Source organism: Girardinichthys multiradiatus, chromosome 18 (genome assembly GCF_021462225.1).
Source record: "Girardinichthys multiradiatus isolate DD_20200921_A chromosome 18, DD_fGirMul_XY1, whole genome shotgun sequence".
In the NCBI taxonomy this organism is placed as follows: Eukaryota; Metazoa; Chordata; class Actinopteri; order Cyprinodontiformes; family Goodeidae; genus Girardinichthys; species Girardinichthys multiradiatus.
This window is the reverse complement of record NC_061810.1, coordinates 45188403-45211061: the sequence shown is the minus strand read 5'-3', so window position 1 is coordinate 45211061 and position 22659 is coordinate 45188403. Positions and strand designations below refer to the sequence as shown.

Here is a 22659-nt window from a genome sequence, read left to right as displayed (position 1 = left end):
GCTCAGAAAGAATAAGAGCATTGTGCAAGCAGTTAAAGCCTACAGATGAAAAGTATGAGACAGGTGACAAAGTATACTACAAGCAAGTAGATAGTACAGAATGGAAGAGCCCTGGTGTAGTTATTGGTAAGGATGGAGCTGTAGTGTTCATAAGACATGGTGGGATTCTTGTCCGAATAAATCAGTCCAGGCTAAATAAAGTGAACGTACAAAAGGAGGATAAACCACTACTGCCTAGTCTTACTGAAAATGATACAGAAAATGAAGACATGGTTCATACTAATGTGTCAGAGTTCAGATGATGAAGTGAGTGTTAATAGAGAAGAACAAATCACTGAGAGCACAGAGCAAGATGAAAGAAATGTCGGACAGACTAATGAAACAAACACTGAAACAGAGGGTGATGTAACTAATATTCAAGATTCTACTTACATTAAACTGAGAACAGGTCAGACAGTCACATTTACTAACAGAGATGATGGTGCTCAGCACACTGCCAGAGTCTTAGGTAGAGCAGGGAAAGCCAAGGGGCGATACAAAAACTGGTACAATGTACAGCATCTTGACCCAGATGGCAGTGAGGGACAAAAACAAGCATTAGACATGTCACAGGTTGATAACCTTCACACTGGATGTGAAAATACAGATGCCAAAGACATCTCTTTTGATGCTGCTAAACAGCAACAGATTGAAAACTGGAAAAATAACAATATCTACGAGGAGGTCACAGACAAAGGTCAAAAATGTGTTTCAACTAAATGGGTCTGTTCGTTGAAAGAAACTTCTAAGGGTATCATTCCCAAAGCCCGCCTTGTGGCGATAGGTTTTGAAGAAGTCAATATTCAAGAGTTGCAGAAAGATTCTCCCACATGTGCATCGGAGTCACTCAAGCTGCTGATGGCTGTGATTTGTCAAAACAACTGGAAAGTTCATTCTATGGATATTAAGTCTGCCTTTTTGCAGGTCATGGAACTCTCGAGAGACATTTACATTCGTCCCCCACCTGAAAGCGGGCGTGGATAATGCTTTGTGGAAACTAAAGAAATGTGTGTATGGACTTGCGGATGCTTCCCTCTACTGGTACAACAAGGTCAAAGAACTTATGCTGAACACTGGTGGTAAAATGTCAAAAGTTGATCCTGCAGTGTTTTATTGGCAGAATGAGCAGTCTAAAGTGACAGGAGTACTGGCATGCCATGTGGATGATTTTCTTTGGCCAGGTTCAGACCACTTTGTAACTAATGTTTTCCCTGTACTCAAGTCTGCTTTTCATGTGGGACGTGAAGAGCATGAGAGTTTTTCTTACGTGGGGAAGCACATTGCTACTTTAGGCGATGTGGTACAGGTGCATCAGCATAGTTACATTGACAACCCGCAAACAGTTCATTTACAGGCATCACGAGCTGTACAGCGAAATAACCCACTAAATGACACAGAGAGAGAACATCTAAGGTCCAAAATAGGACAGATTTCATAGGTTGCAAAACAGACTAGACCAGATGTTATGTTTGACACATGTAGCCGGCATCCAACATTAAGAATGCTACTGTTCAGTCCATACACGATGTGAACAAAGTGATTCGCAAACTCAAGTCGGAGACAGTCACACTTAAGTCTCAACATCTGGGCAACAGTAATAACTTGAGTTTAGTTATCTTCAGTGATGCTTTACTGGGCAATCTTCCAGACGGAGGAACACAGGGAGGGGCTTTAATTGCCCTAACGGAATAAAACACAGGAAAATTCTCCCCTCGGTTTTGGCAATCTAAGAAAATCAGACATGTGGTAAGAAGCATATTGGCTGGAGAAACCTTTGCCATGTCAGATGGTTTTGACAATCCAATGTTCTTAGCTACGCTCTACTCTGACCTCACTACTGGTACAGTAATCTTAACTCTCTTCCCCTCACTTGTGTTACTGATAACCATTCCCTGTTTGATGCACTGAAGTCGGCAAAACAAGTCACAGAAAAGAGACTAAGATTACTCATGCAAGAAAACAAAATCAAAGAGGTGTGTTGGTCAGAAGCAAAGTCACAACTCGCTGATTGTTTGACTAAGAAAGGTGCTTCCCCCATTTATGCTCCTTAAGGCACTGGATGAGGGTGTATGTATACTGTTTAACATTCATTCTGGTGGTAGCTTTTAAAATGCTACTATGTTCTGATAAATTTTTTTTTGGTGACTGTTTTTTTTTTTTTAAGCCAAGGTAAACCTCTTATCTATTGTTAATTTTTATTTAAAGAGAAAGAGGGAGATTGTTAACCTCCTCTGGGAGGTAGGGTGTTATCGCGAGAGTCTGGTGGAGGTGGAGTTTCGTTTTTATGGTTGAGCTGGGAGACGGTGGGTTGGTGAAAATAAACCAGGCAAAATTATAAACGTGGTGTTTATGAATTTTCAGTTCTAACATTTTTTATTTTGGTTCTGATGTACCTAAGTTTACAGTATTTGTAGATTTATATAAATAATAAGGTTCTGAACTGAACATTTGCAGTCCTGGTCCGATCTCAGTCATACTATTTACTTTAAACCTGAGAAAATAACACCCGGCAATTTGTTTACCTTTCTTGTTCATGCGAAAAAAGTGCAAAGCAGTCGGCCAGGAGAGAACGGCCATCAGTGAGACTGCAGCCACGTGCAAGAAAGGAGCCGTCACCTAAAAAATAAAACCACCAACGTGTCACTGACCATATAAATGCTGAACAACACAATGTTTTATCTAAAAAATATTAAAACTCTAAACATAATTCTGCTTTATTGTTTGCCATGGTGTTAGGTGTTGCTAACCTGCAGGGACAGTTGGAGAGTCTTCCATTCTTTGCTCCAGAGGTCAGACAGGATGCCAGTGGCAGTGACAGAGAACACTAGTGTCACCATGATGCCAGTCTAACATCGACATAAGTAGGACAGAAAAACACTTATTATCAAACGTTTTTTGTGAAGAGATGCAAACTAAAAATCTAATTGGTGTGGGGGGTTTTTTTGTGTACGAGTGCCTACCTTGTGGCTCCAGTGGAGATACAGCCTCTGACCTTCAGACAGCAGACACACCGCCAACACCTGAGCCGTGTTTAAAAACTCTTTTAGGTGCAGGAATGTATTGCACACAATCATTAAATGATCCATTATTAAAGCCTCCATCAAGGTATGGTTTTACACATTAAAGAGTTGTAATGCTCAGCCTCATGCCTGCAGGTGCTTGAAAGTAGAAAGGCAACAAAAAAAAAAGCAGTTGCTGGATTGCACGCCATGAAGCAGCGATGGGTTGGTATAAATGAAATTAATAGAGGCCAAATTTGTGTAGGTGCATCATATGGCTCCATTTATGTTGCTGTTAGGAGTCATCAGCTGCAGGTAAGATACTGACTATTCAAACATCCCAACAGAACCTCACTTCAAAACAAGTTTTACTATCCTCACAAAGAACTTAAAGCAGATGTGCCATAAATAAGGATGCACAAACAAAAAAGATTATTCTACCATTTTAACCTTGGCCTTGTTTAACCAGTGAACAGTCAACAGTGAAACCTGACTGTTTTTGTCAAACTGGTGTAATTCTTCCTCAGTGAACTGCTGAAGCAGATGTCTAGCTAAGATCATCTGTGTCCATTATAGCATTATATAATGAATGTTACGTAATACCTGGCACCTCGACCAAGCAGAGCAGCTCATATGGTAAATGTCATGTATTGCTCCAAGGTCAAAGAGGGGGTGTTGATGCGTCTTATGAAACACTTTGGTTCAAGTATTCTCTTTCAGTACAAACTACACCCACATTTACAAGATATGCTTTAAACAACTTTTTTGTCCTGTGTTTAATTATATTTTAAATTAACTGGCTGGAATTTTATCAGTGTCCTTACCAGTAGCAGGGCGATGTATGTGAAGAGAGCCGCAGCAATGACCAGCAGGACCAGAGACCAGGGGAACCAGAAACCAAGATTCCCAAAATTAAACCTGGGGGTTGGTACAAAAAGCAACACAAACTCAAATAAAGAAGTACATATTTATAACAATATTAGGCAACTGCACAAGTCAAAAGGAAGATATGCATGTTTTCAGTGAGCACAAGTAAATGGCAAGGATGTAGCTAAGAGTTATGCCAACTAGAAGGGAAAGTAAATACAAGTACAGCTCCAAAAATGTGAATATTGTCAAAAGTGTTTTTTGTTATTTTAAAGAATTTGAAAGTGAAAACCCAAAATTCTGTGTCTCAGAAAATCATAATATTGTGAAAAAGTTCAAACAAATTCATAGAAAGTTCAGTAGAAGGAAAACGTGTGGTAGGAAAAGGTGCACCAGCAATAGAGATAACTGCAGAATTGAAAGGACTGTAAAGCAAAATCCATTAAAAATTTTGTTTAGAATGGATTCAGCAAGGAGTGGACTGAGGCTGGATTCAGCACATGAAGAGCCACTATACTCTCGAATTGTACACATGGGGTACAAGTGTCTGACCTGGGCTGAGGAGAAAAAGAACTGGACTGTTGCTCAGTGGTTCAAAGCCCTCTTTTCAGATAAAATAAGTTTGAATTTTATTTGGAAATCAAGGTCCCAGAGTCTGGAGGATAGTGGAGAGGCTCAGAATCCATGTTGCTTGAGGTCCAGTGTGAAGTTTCACAGTCTTGGGGGTGCCATGTCATCTGCTTGGTTGGTCACTGGGTTTTCTGAAGTCAACAGTAGATGCAGCCATCTAGCAGGACATTTCAGAGCACTCCATTCCTTCTTCTGCTGATAAGCTTTATGGAGATGCTGATTTCATTTTCCAGCAGGACTTGGTACCAACCCACACTGCCAAAGGTACCAGAAGCTGGTCCAATGCTGGTCCAATGACCATGGTGTTAATGTGCTTGATGGCCAGCAGGCTGACCTGACTGGAACCCCATGGAGAATCTATTGTCCAAGAGGAAGATGAGAGACACCAGAATCAACAATGCAGAAGACCTTAAGGTCACTTTCAAAGCAACCTTGGCTTCCTGAACACCTGAGCAGAACCACAGGCTGATCTCCTCCATGCTACACCACATTGATGCAGTAATTCATGCAAAAAGGAGCCGCAACCAAGTATTAACAGCATAGAAATTAACATCATTTTCAGAAGCAAGTCAGAGTCAAGTCTCTAATAACTGAAGTAAACATTTTCTCATCAAATCCAAAACATGCAGAGCACCTCTAACCGTGCTCAAACCAGTAATGTTTGTCCTTATACCTAAATTATTGTGTGAACATATTTTAACCTTTTAATATTTCTTAATACTTATATTTAATCTTTCAACATTTAATTCACCTTCCAAAAAACTGTTATAGGCTACCTTATATTATTTTATTGATCAAATCTAATAATTTTAAATACAAATAGGCATTTATGCTCCAAGAGCAACAATAGAAAGAGATTCAAACCTGTTAATGTTGAAATTCTGAATGAATCAAATTGAAGGTATGAACAAGGAAAAGTAATTAAAGTAAGTAAATACATGAGTGTTAAACCTCTGACTGAATGGAACAGGAAGTGCTTTTATTTTGATATATTCAGCCAGACGTGTCCTTGTAATGTTGTGGCTCGTTCAACAGGACAAGAATGACGGAGGAAAGTTACGTTTATTTAGTTTTGAAATGGTCCAACTTTATAGAGTTAGTCAAGAGTTAGTCGATATTGTAAAGCTACAGCTAACGTGAACAGATTGCTATTAGCCATCAGCATCCCATAATAATCCACCAACATCACTGGGTAATAATCAAGCTCATCCTTTTACAGTAAAACATGCAGCAGCTGCAGTCTGGAGCTCACATACCGGCATCCTATCACTCCTCATTAAATGTTTTAATAGGACTCAGGTCTCAGACCACGAGTCCAAGTCAAGTCTCAATGTTCAGGGCACAAGTCAAAGTCGAGTCTGAAGTCTTTTATTCTTGCGACTTAAGTAAAACGAGTCTTAAACTCGAATTGCTATCTCTGATCAGTACAAACGCACAAAAAAAAGTTTAATAGTCCTACAATAAACCTAAACACAAGCTTGTGTTTTTCTGTACACGTGTCTGTATCTATAACTGTAGATGCTGTGTGAGACCCACCAGTCAAAGTCATTGTAGTCATTCTGAGCTTCACTCCAGAAATATAGGAAAACAAAACTCAGGAAGAAGGTGAGGATCAGGAGCCCAAAGCTACCACACTCCACCTGAAACCAACAGAGGATTAATTCATGTGTTTTTAATAACTGCATACAATAATTGATGTACAGCTTACACATTTAAAGATCCCCTTAGGAGTAATGGTTGAAATTTAAAAGTGAAGCAGTGAATTCTGCAGCAGATACAGAGTAAGCATACAGCCGACTTTCTTGTGGATGCGGAAATAGCAGGTTTGATAACAGCTGACAAAGTATGACTGATAATCTGTTCACAGAAAAAGCTGTGGCTACCTCAAAGTCAGCAGGCTGGACAGAGGAAACCGACTGAGGGATCAATACTCAGTGCACTATCAGCAAGCTGACCATGCTCAGACTGTGTATAGATGGTGCCGTGTGTGGATGTTTACCTTGCTGCAGCAGCACTCTCCTGGCTGAGCCCGTGCTCTTTGGTATCTCCTCCACTGGCAGCCATAGAGTCCAGCCAGGCAGGAGACAAAGGGCTGGTGTTCATACCTGGTACATTCAGAAGCCAGCCAGACATAAACTTATGAAGCTTTAAGATGACCAAAACCTAAATCTCAAACAGTAGAAAATTACATTTGGAGAAAAAACTGGAGACAAACGATTGGAAAAGTATAAATCAGTACAAATAATACCCATAAATACTGGGATTTTATGGGGAGCTACTCTATTTCAGTCAGAGGAATTTATGGTTGAAATCACAAATGTATCTTTATTAGAATATATACAATAATGCATGTCACTGCCTGGACTGCAATAAATATTAGCTACCTATTCAAGTACCATGCACTCAGCCCTTCTTACGTGCAGCTTATTTAGGGAGACTTGTTGTTTAAAGTAGGATAAAAAGTTTTAGACCATAAAGAGGTGCTAGGATAGTCAGTTTATTTACTGGTGTTCCTAATATTGTGCAGCACTAGTTGAAACGATACAGTATTTCCACTGAAGCAAGAGTATAAGTAACTTTGTTTACCTTTTTATCCTTATTGGTGTTGCAACATTTTACTCAGAGGTGACCCGCATTTCAGACAGGAGTCCAAAAAGAGCAGAACCTTTAATTTTGATTAGACTGCATTGAGTTAAGGGCTGCATGGTGTTTAGGGCAGCAAGTAACTATTATTTTGCTAATCAATTAATCTGTCAACTATTTTTTAATTAATTGATTAATAATCGGATACCAAAAGGAACTAAAAAGGAGATTTTTTACATAATTTAACCCAGGTGAAGCTGAACCTTTACCACGTGAGGAGTTCTGGATAGAGCATATTTAGAAACATAGAAGGTTTTTCATCTTGAATACAATATGTATTTATTTTTTGTACAATTTTGGCCTAATTTCTGCTCTGAGTGGGTTGTTCTTTCAGCAAATGGCATGTTTTAGAGACTGTATACTCCAGTTAACGATTATTCCATTTCTAAATTAGATGACGATTATTTCAATAATCAATCAATCACAACTAATCTGATTAATTGTTTTAGCCCTAGTCCTGTTGCCTTGCAGCAAGGTCCTGGGTTTCGAATCCCAGCTTGGGGTCAAGTTCCTCCCACATTCCAAAAACATGACTGTTAGGTGAACCAGTCTCTCTAAATTGCCCATAGGTGTGAGTATGGGTGGTGTTCTGTCCTGTGTGTCTCTGTGTTCTCCTGTAATGGACCTGCAACCAATCCAGGGTGTCCCCCACTTCTCACCCAACCACTGAGATCGGCACCAGCAATGGATCCATTAGAACAATAATGTTTTTCTAATAATGGTCTTCATTCTTACTTCTCAAACCATTAGGGGTAAATTGGGTAGAACTGAATACTATAAAAAGCAATGTAAAATGTCAAACAAACAAAAACCCACAATCCCAAAAAGACAGTGTAAGGACCGAATTAACAACGTCGTCAGCAGCTCGTGGCTTCGCTGCATACTGCCAAATAATGCAACGGGTTTATCTAATTTAACCATGAATTAAATACTTTGAACTATTTAACCCTTCATTGTGGCTAAAAGGTGAATCCTCATATTTGCATTATTTTTTAAATGATTCCTTTATCTAAGATCTAAGATTGCAAAACTATCCCAGTAAACAGCTCTAGGGTCTAACAGAGCAACTAGAACCTCCTGTCATGGGAATCAATTGTTTTGTTTTAGGACAAGAAAAGTGCACAATATTTCTACACTTTTATCAAATTAAGGTTGAAACACATAAACAAAAATAAATAAAGAAATTTTTCACAAAATGTGTGAACTTTTCCACTTTTATTGATAAAACAGTAAAAAAGTAATTTTTTAAAAGTTTTTTTAATCTTAATAGGTATTTAGCATCTGCTCCACTTCTTGATTAGAACAAAAGTCCAAACCTCAACCTGCAAGCCAATATGACCTTATTTATGAATATGGCTGAGGGAAACTAATATATAAACATTTAAAACTGATTTCTTTAAATAATGTGACTAAAAACAGATTTAAAACCTAATCTGAAGGCCAAAGTGTTTCATTATGACAAAATGTAGTGTTTCATTAGAAAGTTGCAAGGTTTTCATAAAAAGTAAAGAAATATGAGGCTATCTTGGTGCAGAGGCGCAGTGTGACTCATTCTTCTCGTGAGATGGTGTGGAGGCTGTAGAGGACTGACTGTTCTCCATCAAAACATTCAGGGAACTTTTTGTTTTTTAGATTTGTCAGAGTATTATTCAACAACTGGATGTGTGCATTTTACTTTATATTGTTTATTGATATACAATTAAGCTCAGAAATGTTCATGTCTCTGATTTAGATTTAGTCATATTTAATAAATTATAATATGCGTTCTGATTTGGCTCATTTGTCAAATTAAAATTACTTTTTAAAATGACCTTTAAGCAGCTATTAAACATGTTTTTCATTAAGTCCACATTTCTGTATTAAAATGTTTTTATTGCTCTAATGTTTAATGTCATGTTTTAATCAGCCGTAAGCAGACAATCCTCATAATTAATAGAAATAAAGTCTTGGAAGCATCAGTGTCTATAATGTGTTTCATTTAATGAACTGAGTTACTTAATTAAATATACTTTTAATATATATAAATAATATTCAAATTTATTGAATGGGTCTGTAGACTAAAGTTCTTTCCATTCAAACAAGAAGTTAATTTCTGATAGGAAGTGACACAGGCGTCTTCCAAAAGATAAGATGATGTACAAGGGGTATCATTGTAGGGAAAAAAAAGAGTTTTCTGTATTTATTTACATTACAACAACAAATGGCATGTCAAAAATATTGATACCCCTCTCAATGATCAATTGAAAAGTCTTTATTGGCATTAATGCAATCAAACTAATTCCAACCAGCTTTTGGCATGTCTCCATTGGTATTTTTGATGATTCATCTTTTCCACGGAGCTTTTGAGGTTGGAAAGCCTCCTTGCCATCACCCTAATGTTTAGATTTAAGTGTAGACTCTGGCCGGGCGACTCTAAATCTAAATCTGGCACATCTATTGATAATTGTAGTCGTATAACAGATTCTTGAAACAGTTTGGCATAGCATTCGCTACCATCCATGATCACAAATGACAACTCAATGATATGGATAATTAGCTGGGACTTTTTATTCAGAGTCCCTTTTTATTATAGTAATCAGATTAATCTTAAAGCCTAAAGATATCGCTGTTAGTGAGAGGGACAAAGTCAATTTAAATTGAGGAGCATGTATTATAACGGTGTCTTGGTGATATGCACTGTTTTGTACCTTTGCAGCAGCTGCCGCCGCACCACCTTTAGTTTCCCCAGCTTCAGTCTGGTTGCGGGCATAGACTCACCCACAGCCCGGCATCACAGAGACAGATGGGGGATTAAGGTGGAATGAGAGACAAAAGCTGAACTCTTCAACACGCTGTCTTCACCTACAGGGGAAAGGGATAAAAAACTGTTTAACGTGTTCAGGTGGACACCATGAACATGTCATACAACCGTTAAGCACGGTGTTAAGGGAGTCATTGTGTCTCCCATTAACTCCTCTGTAAGGGCGGCTTGATTAGGATTGGAGATGCACTGATAAACCAGCTGGCGACTGGAATCAACCGATTTTCATTTCAGGTGACCACCTCATGAAGCTCATCAGGAGACTGCTAAGGGTGCAAAGCAATAATCAGAGCAAAGGGTGGCGTTTTTAAAGAATTTAATATACAAAAATACTGAGGTGAGAATCTACAATGTAAATACTCATGAAAATAAAAAGACCCATTGAGAGAAAAAATGGGATATAAAGATTTTGACACACTGTGTATGCCAATTATAGGTATATAAAGAAAATAATGTGAAGATCCTCAGCTTTGATTTGAGGGCATCCACATTCAAATTTGATATTAATACCAATATATAGTGCAGCCCTACTTTTAAGTAAAACAAAGTAATCTATGACACGTTTAGGGTTTTTTTTCTCTGTACAATACTGTGCTTAGCATCAGACTGCAGAGGCAAAACTTGGACAGCTGACTGAAAGGTTGAGGTTTGTAAGAAAAGAAATAGATTTTATTTTTCCCCTTGATGACATTAAAACAAGCATTTTATACAGTAAAAGTAAAGTAACACATATTCTAGCGTCACTTGCTTTTAGAATATAATGATGTAAATCCAAACTAATTTAATTCTTTCAGCTCCTGAAATCACCTTCAGAAAAGCGCCCAGATTATCCAGTTTGACTTGTGCTGGTCACCATCACAGAAGTACACATTGCTTTCTTTTCATAAAGCTGGCAACCAGAAGGCCCAAGTACCTGCGAACAGCCAAGTTTTCACATCGCTGCCATGGCAACGATGACATCAGCTCTGTTACAATTGCTGACATGAAAAGGATGAAGGACGGTGGGGGTAAATAAGAAAGAAGCAGATGGACTGATAAAAGGCGGAGGTTGATTATATGACAGGGAAACAAAGAAACCAGAATGTGTTATCAAAGCTGTCGTTCATTAGAAAGGATTGAAGGAGGACATTTGGCTCCCAGTACTCTGCTCCACATGCTCAGTGGACATCTACTGTGACGGAAACGTCCATTAAAATTACATTCAGCCTGTCAAAGTGTGGTCTTCAGTATGGCAGCAAGCCTGTCACAATGACAGCGCTTCAGCGAGGAGGAGTTTGGAATTGCTTGCACTAAAGATCAAAGAACATATTAATAGGATATTTCAATGTCTAAATGGGAAGAAAGGTCCAGGTCCTTATGGTGTCTCCCCTCTCTGTCTGAAAAATACACCGACCAACTAACCCCCAACCTTACTCATCTCTTCAACAAGTCTTTGGAGGTTCCCTCCTGCTTTAAATGCTCCACTATCATCCCGCTCCCCAAGAAATGCACCATTCCAGGATTAAATGACTACTAGGTGTGTCGCCCTGACATCTGTGATCATGAAATCCTTTGAGCAACTGGTGTTGAAGCACCTGAAGGACATTACAGGCCCCCTGCCGGACCCTACCAGGCTAACAGGTCAGCAGAGGATGCAGTCAACATGAGAATACACTTCATCCTGGAAAACCTCGACCACCCAGGAACATACGTCAGGATCCTGTTTGTAGAGTTCACCTCGGCCTTAAACACCATCAACCAGGCTCTCAGTTCCAGCCTCCACCTGTATGTGGATCACCAGCTCTGATAATCCAGGACAGTGATGAGTTTGCATACAGACAGGAGGTGGATCGACTGGTCCACTGGTGCATTCAGAACCACCTGCAGCCAAACCCGCTGAAGACAGTATGACGGTGGACTTCCGGAAAACACCCCCTACATTGCCTCCCCTCACCATCCTCGACAACACTGTGTCTACTGTGGATCACTTCCGGTTCCTAGAAACCACCCTTTCTCGAGACATGAGCTGGTCCACAGAAGAAGGCCCATCAGAGACTTTACTTCCTGCAGCAACTCTAGAAGTATATCCTTCAACAGGAACTGCTTTCAGACAGTTTTGTGCTCTTCCATCACTGTGTGGTTTGGCCCATCTACAAAGCAGAACAGGTCCAAACTGCAGAAGAGAGGATCTTCAGGGCTGACCTTCCCTCCATCCATGGCGTGTACAGGTCTAGGGTCAGAAAAAGGGCAGCTAATAGCAAAAACAAGCCGGAGCAGAGACAGTTTCTTCCCCCAGGGTCTCTCTCTGAGTAGCCAGAGGTAGCTACCCCACATATGAACTATCACAACTTGCCTTCCATCTTTTATATACATAAAAACCACACTTGTACATATGGTTCCTTGTCCTTATGTGTTTGTTTTACACATTTCGGTTGTTGTTTGGACTGATGTTGATATATGATGCAAGTGATGGAAACCAAAGTCTAATTCCTTGTTTGTGCTCACAAACTTGGCCAATGGAGTTCATTCTGATTATGAGAGGTTTATCTTTAATAATGTTTATGTTATTAAACATTTTAGGAGCAATAGCAGAAACAGAAAAGGCAAGAAAACATTGCCTTAATAGAGACACTGTCACATACCTAGAGAAAGCAAACATGTAATTTAATTACCTTTCTGGAAACAATAAGCACCAAATCTAACTAATGAAACGCTTATATTTTCATTCACAATCTTATCCTTTCGGCTTGATTTATGTCTATCAGATGTGTTGCTTGGCCAACAAAATTAAGCTGATTTGGGGCGCCGCGTGGTGTAGCGGTAGAGTGGGCGGCCTATATACAGAAGCTATTAGTCCTCGACGTAAACCCTTGGAGATTGGATTCCCCACCCTTTCTGCATGTCTTCGCCCGTTCTACCTCTGCCCATTTCCTGTCTGCTTTCTGAAAACCCAGAAAATAAATAACCTGATTTATTTATCTAGCACAACAAAAGCCAACTGGACAACAAAGGAAGTGTAATCGAATGATGGAGTCTATCCTCCAAATGAAGAACCAAAAACAATAAGAAGCAGATATTTTCTTTATTTCTCTTTTACAATCTCAGCATATTAATCATGTTATGTTTTTTTGTTTTTTTGTTAAGGCCACCGTCTATGAATAATTCCAACTATGTGTCACCACCGTCTGCACAATAAAACAACCTTTGTAATTATTTGGCCAAATATTATTTCTACTATTTGGAGCCATATTAGGGAAGCATGTTTAATTCTCTGTGTCAGTATTATTGTGGTTTCGATATTCATTGTTTTATAAACCATAGGCCTGGACCTGAAATGGGTCAGGTACACAACAGGTGGGGATGTGAAAGGAGCAGTGACATACTTTAGGGTCTCTAAGCACCTGACGTAAAAATAGACTCTGTTCCTTACATTTAAGATGACACAGTTGTGTGAGCACACAGGCAAAGATATCTCAGAGGACAAAAAGTGAAATAAAAAGGAGAGGATGGAAGAGAGGAGAGAATTACTAAAAGACACAGGTTGGGTAGGATATTGAGATTAAATAATTAATGTTGCTGCAGAGGTTTTCCAGTCTTTTGCAACCTTTGCAGCCAGCTCTATTTCTGTCTCTCCATCAGTTTTTACTGTTTCACTTCATTACTTTTCTCTACTTCTCTTCTTTTTTCTACAGTGTTTGGATAATGAAACACTAGATTGAATGCCTTAAAAAAGAACCCCAAGAACTTGTTCAGAGTTTTTCGCATTACAAAACACAAATTTCAACACATTTTATATAGATTTTAGGGTTTGTCTCCATCAAACCTTTCATGTCTAGACTTAAAATTTTTGCCCAACCTTCTTTGCAGAATAGCTCAAGCTCAGTCGATCTGGATAAAAATTACCTGCTAACAGCAGTTTTTAAGTCTTGACACAGATCTCGACTCAGACTTAAGTCAAGGTGAGTCTAACACATAAATGTGCCTTAAACTAAACCACTCCATGGTGCCTCTGGATAAATGTTTAGGGTCGTGGTCCAGCTCAAAGGTGAACTCTGCCCAAGTCTCAAGTCTTTAGCAGCCGCTAACATGTTTTCTACCAGTATTGTTCTATATTAAGCTCCACCCATTTTCACCATCAACTCCGAGCTGCAGTCCTGCCCTACTGAAGAAAAGCATCCCCAGAGCATGACGCCACCACCACCATGTTTCACAGTAGGAAGGCTGTGTTCAGGATGATGTGCAGTGTTGTTGTTTTCACCACACAAAGTGTTATGACTGGAGGCCAAGATGATCAGTTTTGGTAGGAGCGCCTTTTTCCACATGTTTATTTGTAAACATTTCATCTCACAGTTAATACTGCTACTTTTTGTTGGTCTTTTATCCTAAATCCATTGAAGTTTTTGGTTGTAATGTGACAAATTGATGTACCAATGGGGTTTACTTTGGGGTGACCAAGCTTTTTTAGCACTTTGACATCAGCTTCCACTAGATCTTTAGTCTATAACTGATCTTGGTCTTTTTAAATCAAAGCTCAGGACTTTTTTATTCAGACAGGCACTTCTGGTTTTATCTACCTTGTTTTTAACCTACTTTTTTATGTTTTCTTTTATCTCTCCGTGTTTTTTATATGTTGATTATCTTAAGTACTTTGGTAACCTATAGTGTGGCTGTGGAATGGCAATAACATTTAATGATTGAAATGAAAACCGGAACTACAGTACAGACCAAACGTTTGGACACACCTTCTCATTCAAAGAGTTTTCTTTATTTTCATGACTATGAATATTGTAGCTTCACACTGAAGGCATCAAAACTATGAATTAACACATGTGTAATTATATACTGAACAAAAAAGTGTGAAACAACTGAAAATATGTCTTATATTCTAGGTTCTTCAAAGTAGCCACCTTTTGCTTTGATTACTGCTCCACACACTCTTGGTATTCTGTTGATGAGCTTCAAGAGGTAGTCACCTGAAATGGTTTTCACTTCACAGGTGTGCCTTGTCAGGTTTAATAAGTGGGATTTCAAGCCTTATAAATGGGGTTGGGACCATCAGTTGTGTTTTGCAGGAGGTGGATACAGTACACAGCTGATAGTCCTACTGAATAGACTGTTAGAATTTGTATTATGGCAAGAAAAAAGCAGCTAAGTAAAGAAAAACGAGTGGCCATCATTAGTTTAAGAAATGAAGGTCAGTCAGTCCGAACAATTGGGAAAACTTTGAAAGTGTCCCCAAGTGCAGTCGCAAAAACCATCAATCGCTACAAAGAAACTGGCTCACATGAGGACCGCCCCGGGAAAAGAAGACCAAGAGTCACCTCTGCTGCGGACGATAAGTTAATCCGAGTCACCAGCCTCAGAAATCGCAGGTTAACAGCAGCTCAGATTAGAGAACAGGTCAATGCCACACATAGTTCTAGCAGCAGACACATCTCTAGAACAACTGTTAAGAGGAGACTGTGTGAATCAGGCCTTCATGGTAAAATAGCTGCTAGGAAACCACTGCTGAGGACAGGCAACAAGCAGAAGAGACTTGTTTGGGCTAAAGAACACAAGGAATGGACATTAGACCAGTGGAAATCTGTGCTTTGGTCTGATGAGTCCAAGTTTGAAATCTTTGGTTCCAACCACTGTGTCTTTGTGCGGCGCAGAAGAGGTGAACGGATGGACTCTACATACCTGGTTCCCACCGTGAAGCATGGAGGAGGAGGTGTGATGGTGTGGGGGTGCTTTGCTGGTGACACTGTCGGGGATTTATTCAAAATTGAAGGCATACTGAACCAGCATGGCTACCACAGCATCTTGCAGCGGCATGCTATTCCATCCAGTTTGCGTTTAGTAGTTGGACCATCATTTATTTTTCAACAGGACAATGACCCCAAACACACCTCCAGGCTGTGTAAGGGCTATTTGACCAAGAAGGAGAGTGATGGGGTGCTGCGCCAGATGACCTAGCCTCCACAGTCACCGGACCTGAACCCAATCGAGATGGTTTGGGGTGAGCTGGACCACAGAGTGAAGGCAAAAGGGCCAACAAGTGCTAAGCATCTCTGGGAACTCCTTCAAGACTGTTGGAAAACCATTTCAGGTGACTACCTCTTGAAGCTCATCAACAGAATGCCAAGAGTGTGCGGAGCAGTAATCAAAGCAAAAGGTGGCTACTTTGAAGAACCTAGAATATAAGACATATTTTCAGTTGTTTCACACTTTTTTGTTCAGTATATAATTCCACATGTGTTAATTCATTCAGTGTGAGGCTACAATATTCATAGTCATGAAAATAAAGACAACTCTTTGAATGAGAAGGTGTGTCCAAACTTTTGGTCTGTACTGTACATCTGCAAGGAATGCAGCCCTAATTATCTTAAAGTCTCCTGTGAAGTCAGCTAACTGAAACACAAACTCATCAATCACTAAAGAAAGTACAAGCTAAAAGATGGTTTTGTGTAAAATTTAGCTTTACAACAACAGAAGAATTTGACAAAACAACTAATAAGAGAATCGAACCACCTTCACTGTTTTCACCCTTATGTAATGAAACACTGTCAAACTGATAAGAGGAAAGTGTCTACAAAACAAAACAGAATATCTGAATTATCTCAATTATTGTGATGAAAAATTAACAGGTAGGTTATTGTCACATTAAATCAAGAAACCAGCAACGATTCATACTTCTTACAGATGAACTGGTAGCCTAAATTGCAGAAGATAGCCAAAGTTAACACAGAGCAGATAAAACACAGGGCAGAACCATGTGCTCCTTAAGGAGTGAGTTCAGAAAAACAGCTGAAGCTCTGCAGGACCAGAGGTGAAATGACGCAGGTAAGAGTCAGAGATTGACACAGACTCAGTCAGGCAGCACTGCAGCAACCCTGGCAGACAGAGACTGAATGATGGGAATTTGTAATCGGACTATGAATAATTTAGTCTGAATTTTAATAAAATCTCCAAAAACAGTTATTATCACTTGTTTTAATACCTTGTCTGCCTCATTGTTACCTCAGTCACACTAACCCGCCAACATTTACATGAAACACTATGGAGCAGAAGCTATCAAGCTATCAATCAATGTGAGGCCAGAGAAATCACAACAAAGAAAAATAAATGGTTATTTTCAACACATTTTGGACACAGGCTCCTTTATTGACCAACAAAATCAATCAAAGGTATTTTTCCCACAACTGTTCAAGTTTACAAAATCCTTGATCCAGTTTCCCATAAGGAGGGATTTTTATTCCGAGGACAAAGTCTACATTTCTCCTCTGCTGACACCAAGTGCTTGGCTATATGTGGGTCAAACACAAAAGAGACATTCATCTCTGACGTAAGCCAATAGATCCACTAATCTTACTGACTTTTTACTGTAACAGATTTAAATAGATTAAACCTCACAGTAACTGGTGCCATATTTCTAAATATGGATGGAAAAAACAAAGCCATAGATGCACCATTTACAATTTTGTGGTCAATTTCCAGTTTTATTTTTTTGTTTTTGTTCAAAACTTTGATTTGCCCATAGGAACTTTGGTTGATTACGCTTCATCTTTAAGAACTAAAACAAAATGTAAAAATTTTTTTATATTTCTTTCTAGCCTTCCTGAGCATAGGCGACTTCATGAAGGTGTTAGAGACCAGTCCTTACTTTTTTACCAAAAAACTTTATTTGGTATAATTAGGAGTTCACATTTAAACTGTCTTTAGCATTTTAAATTAGCCATTAGCCTGATAAGCATTGCTAGCATTACTGAAAATGCAGTCTCTGTGTGTAGATCCAAGATAATGTACAGGGGTTGGACAATGAAACTGAAACACCTGTCATTTTAGTGTGGGAGGTTTCATGGCTAAATTGGACCAGCCTGGTAGCCAGTCTTCATTGATTGCACATTGCACCAGTAAGAGCAGAGTGTGAAGGTTCAATTATCAGGGTAAGAGCACAGTTTTGCTCAAAATATTGAAATGCACACAACATTATGGGTGACATACCAGAGTTCAAAAGAGGACAAATTGTTGGTGCACGTCTTGCTGGCGCATCTGTGACCAAGACAGCAAGTCTTTGTGATGTATCAAGAGCCACGGTATCCAGGGTAAGGTCAGTGATGGTTTGGGCTGCCATATCATGGCATTCCCTTGGCCCAATACTTGTGCTAGATGGGCACGTCGCTGCCAAGGACTACCGAACCATTCTTGAGGACCATGTGCATCCAATGGTTCAAACATTGTATTCTGAAGGTGGTGCCGTGTATCAGGATGACAATGCACCAATACACACAGCAAGACTGGTGAAAGATTGGTTTGTTGAACATGAAAGTGAAGTTGAACATCTCCCATGGCCTGCACAGTCACCAGATCTAAATATTATTGAGCCACTTTGGGGTGTTTTGGAGGAGCGAGTCAGGAAACGTTTTCCTCCACCAGTATCACGTAGTGACCTGGCCACTATCCTGCAAGAAGAATGGCTTAAAATCCCTCTGACCACTGTGCAGGACTTGTATATGTAATTCCCAAGACGAATTGACGCTGTATTGGCCGCAAAAGGAGGCCCTACACCATACTAATAAATTATTGTGGTCTAAAACCAGGTGTTTCAGTTTTATTATCCAACCCCTGTAGGTCCTTACAGTATCTGAGATATTCAAAAGACTGTCAACATTTCTAAATCCAGCATGTTATGTTAAAGACAGCGGTTGAAAGCTCAAAAGGATAAGATGGAGCAAATCTACTGTACTTCCCGTTATCTGCTGATGTTTTGCTTTCTCTCTCTTGCAGCCTGAATGTACCACAGACAGAAATATATTGTAAAAGAAAATACAGTCACCTTTCAAATAGCTTATTGAACCTTTATGCCTTCTCCGACTGCATTTTGAATGTTACTAAAAATGGTGAACTTTAAGTCTTCTTCCTTCAATAACACCTTCGACACTGAAAGGGTCTGTTGCACTTACTCACGCATTCATGCACATTCACTGATCAGAAAAAGATCAAGTTTTCATTAGTTTTTTGTTTACAGAACAGATCAAAATGGTACTTTTACCAATAGAAATACTTGAATAGTGTATGGTTTACTGATTATTATTATTATTATTTACATTATATATTATTTACATCAATTAAAATTCATTTTGTACAGTCTATGTAGTCCTTCCAGCAAGTTCTGGGTCTTCTCGAGGTCCACTCCAAGTGGGATGTGCCAGGTAAATCCCCAAAGGGAGACACCCAGGACGCATCCTGATCAGATGCCCAGACCTCTTTAACAGAGTCCTTTCGCTGCGGAGAAGCGGCGGCTCTACATCAAGCTCCCCACAAATGTTGGAGCTCCTCACCCAATCTCTAAGGGTGAGATCAGCCACCTTACGGAGGAAGCTCATTTTGGTAGCTTGTATCTAGGATCTTGTTCTTCGGATCATGATTCTTATCTCATGACTATAGACGAAGGTCGGAACGTAGACAGACTAGTAAATCGAGAGCTTTGCTTTTCACTCAGTTCTTTCTTCACCACCAGAGCAGCGCCCGCACTAATGCAGATGAATCCCCAATCCGTTTGTCCATCTCCTGCTCCATCCTACCATGACTTGTGAACAAGACACCAAGATACCTAAAATCAATTAAAAACACATAAGACATATTTCTTTGCCTATTAACCTGAATGATGTTGCAGTAGGACATTATTGTGTGTGATAAAATTCAGTTTTGTATTTGGATCACAACATTTCCATAACATCAAAGATATCTGTAAAGAACTTTAAAGTTGCACATCTAATCTGTAATAATCAGCTGGAGTCTAAAACCTGTCTGCAACGAGTCTGAGGTGTCACATGTAAACCCAAAGGGAGACATCCTGCTCCTTCCTCCTTGATGTTTTTTATATGACACGTTCAGACCTTCACATGGAGGACTTCAGCACCATTACCAGTAACAAAATGAATAATGCATTCTAGATAAGCAAGGATGGGTTGTGGGCTGCAGGAGCTTGTGAGTAAGATCCTGCTTCTCTGGGCAGCACAGCTGGACACTAGGGGCAGTTATTTTACCATTTATCGCTATATTTTTTTTATACGGGATAAGAATTTTAATTTGTTGTGACAACGGTAAACTCTACAGTATGATGTTTACAAAGCCGCAAAACTGAAAGTATTGCTGAGATTGTTGCTTTTGCCACTTTTCACTTTTGGTTCCAAGAGAGCAGGAATAAATATCAGTATCTTTAAAACAGGTAATTAAATACAGTCTATGGTGTGCAATTAGAGATAAAACTGCACTACTTAATGCGACCAGTGTCCTAAAGTAGCCCATTTGATAATCTGTAATTTTTTCCATGTTGATTTTTTGAGGGGAGGATTAATAAGAGCTTTATTTGTTTGTGGAGCTAGGACTGCAATGCCAGCCATACATTCTATCACCAAAAAAATTGCAATGGGTTTTTAAATACTTTTTAATCATCACTTTTGTCATATATAGTAATATATGCATATAGAGCATACATAGCATATTATAGCAATAAATGCCACAGAATATCGTGATAAATGTTTTAGTTCATATTGCCAATCCGTCCTGGATACTTGAAAGAACACAGCCGAAACGTTATCCTCAAGTTTGCTGACAACACCACCATTTTGGGCCTTATTAACAACAATGACGAGAATGCCTACAGGAATGAGGTGAAATCACCGACCAGTTGGTGTCAAGAAAATAACCTCTCTCTGAACATCAGCAAAACTAAGGAGATGATAGTGGACTTTACACTTTACCAACGCTGAGATGGAGCAGGTCAGCAGCTTCAAGTTCCTCAGCGTTCACATCACTGAGGACTTATCCTGGACAGTACATGCAGACACTGTGGTCAAGAAAGCCCGATGGTGACCCTACTTCCTGAGAAGGCAGAGGAAGTTCAGCAACCTCACAAATTACTACAGGTGCATTATTGCGAGCCTGTTGACGGGCTGTACCCATCAGAGCCGGGAAGCACTATAGAGGGTGGTGCAAACAGCAGAGGTCCTCACTGGCAGCAATCTCTCCCCATCCAGGACATTTACTACAGCTGGTGTCTGCGTAAACTTTGCATCAAGGACCACCCTCACCTAGCAAAAGGACGTTTCAGTCTGCTACCTTCTGGCAGGCGGTACAGGTGCCAGCACACACAAAAATACCTAAAGACAGTTATTATCCATAAGCTGTCACCCTACTGAACTCTGGACAATAATACTGCACCAAACCACATTTGTGACACTTTATTAGCTTATTGCTGCTGCACTATGAGTGTTTTTTTTATCGTACGCTATTAGTACTTTTTGTTCCTATAGCGAGTTGAGTGGTTCGTCTTATCTCAAGCATTTCATTGCATTGTTGACTTTGTGTTAACCAAATTAACCATTAAAATAAAGACAAAGAACAATTGCAATCTAGTTTGGCATAAATACTAAGAAGCCAAAAAGCATGAGTAAAGACTAAGACTTTAAAATGCACCTACTGCACAGCAGAGATAGAGGTTTAAATCCTTATACTTAGTGAAGTGGCTTTTAAAACAGCCAATTCATCACAGCTGCTAAACTGAGGTATCTGGGTTTCAATAAATATGTACAACAGGGGTTAAACTTTTATGATCCCTTTGGGTCTTACATGAAGGAATGCAAAGTAGCTCAGAAATGAGAAGATCAAGTTTCTGAGGAGGACAAACAAGCTGGAGGTCCTTCTTTAGTGTAACCAAATGTGAAAGAGCAAAAATAGAGGGTTTTTCTTTATCTATCCAGCAGCCAATCAGGGAGCTAAGTGCTGGTTAAATCAGTGACTAAGAAAAGCGAACACTGAGCTGAATATTGAACACGGTTCAGAGTGAGTCAGTTCAGATATCATCTATTTTGCAGTGGTGCAGCAAAATCTACACTGGAAGAAAGTAATATTGCAACTGGACGTGCAGAAAAGGCAGAGTGGAAAGAGTTACATAAGCACACCTATCGCCTAATTTAAATGCCTTCGCAGCAAAGACTTGCTTTGCTGTAATGAGCTGTGCCATTTAATTTTTATTTATTTTTACAGTATCTTAAAGTATTTTATAGTTATGAGGACTATTTTATTACTGTATAAATAACAGTTTTTATCTGTTTAAGGTTATTGAGAAGAGAAATAAGAATTAATTTTGTAATGCGGAGGTTGAAGATCAACATTGACTGCATGTCTTAAGACTGTTGAGTACTCCGAGACCTGGAGTGACTTTTAGTAAAATTAAAAGAACATAATGAACAGGTCCTGCAGTCTTAGTTAGAGGACCACATGCATAATTGAAATGTAGGTGAAGCACATTCATTTAGGCACCAAACTTAATAGCTCATGCCACAGAGGGTAGGACACTGGGTCGAGGACATTTAAAAAGTTCATTCTCATGTGAAAATGTAAGGGTTTGGGGGACCGTTGTACAGTATTTCAAATATTTTTTTTGCCCACCTTTCATGTGACATTCACCCTGAGTATTTTAAGTCAAAAAGCAAATAAAAAAATAAAAAGGTGAAAGGTAAGTGTGTACATCCTCTAATATGTTATTTTCTTTATATAATAGATCTTTGCAAACATAACATGTTCCTAAGATCTGTCCAATTGACCTGTAGCTTTAGCCAATGAATTTGTACAATAGCTGTGAGGAATCTTTTCTTTATCTTATTACTGATAAAACTAAAAATATGATTATTGATTTTAGGAGTAAACCTCACA

General features: G+C 39.3%; 1 protein-coding gene across 4 annotated transcripts in view; it reads right to left on the bottom strand.

Moving 5' to 3' along the window:
* pak1 (p21 protein (Cdc42/Rac)-activated kinase 1) overlaps positions 1-22659 on the bottom strand; it is a 136598-nt gene that overhangs the window by 20194 nt on the left and 93745 nt on the right. For 3 of the 4 annotated variants that reach the window (XM_047391381.1, XM_047391379.1, XM_047391378.1), the window contains exons 2-8: positions 9866-10019; positions 6535-6640; positions 6072-6175; positions 3863-3956; positions 3000-3059; positions 2787-2885; positions 2562-2655 (exon numbers count right to left, since the gene is read on the bottom strand). In XM_047391381.1, the coding sequence (XP_047247337.1) occupies positions 2562-2655; positions 2787-2885; positions 3000-3059; positions 3863-3956; positions 6072-6175; positions 6535-6640; positions 9866-9927 (619 nt within the window). In that variant the 5' untranslated portion in view covers positions 9928-10019. Of the gene's footprint in view, positions 1-2561; positions 2656-2786; positions 2886-2999; positions 3060-3862; positions 3957-6071; positions 6176-6534; positions 6641-9865; positions 10020-22659 lie in introns of those variants that run through there. The other variant, XM_047391385.1, reaches the window with a different exon arrangement.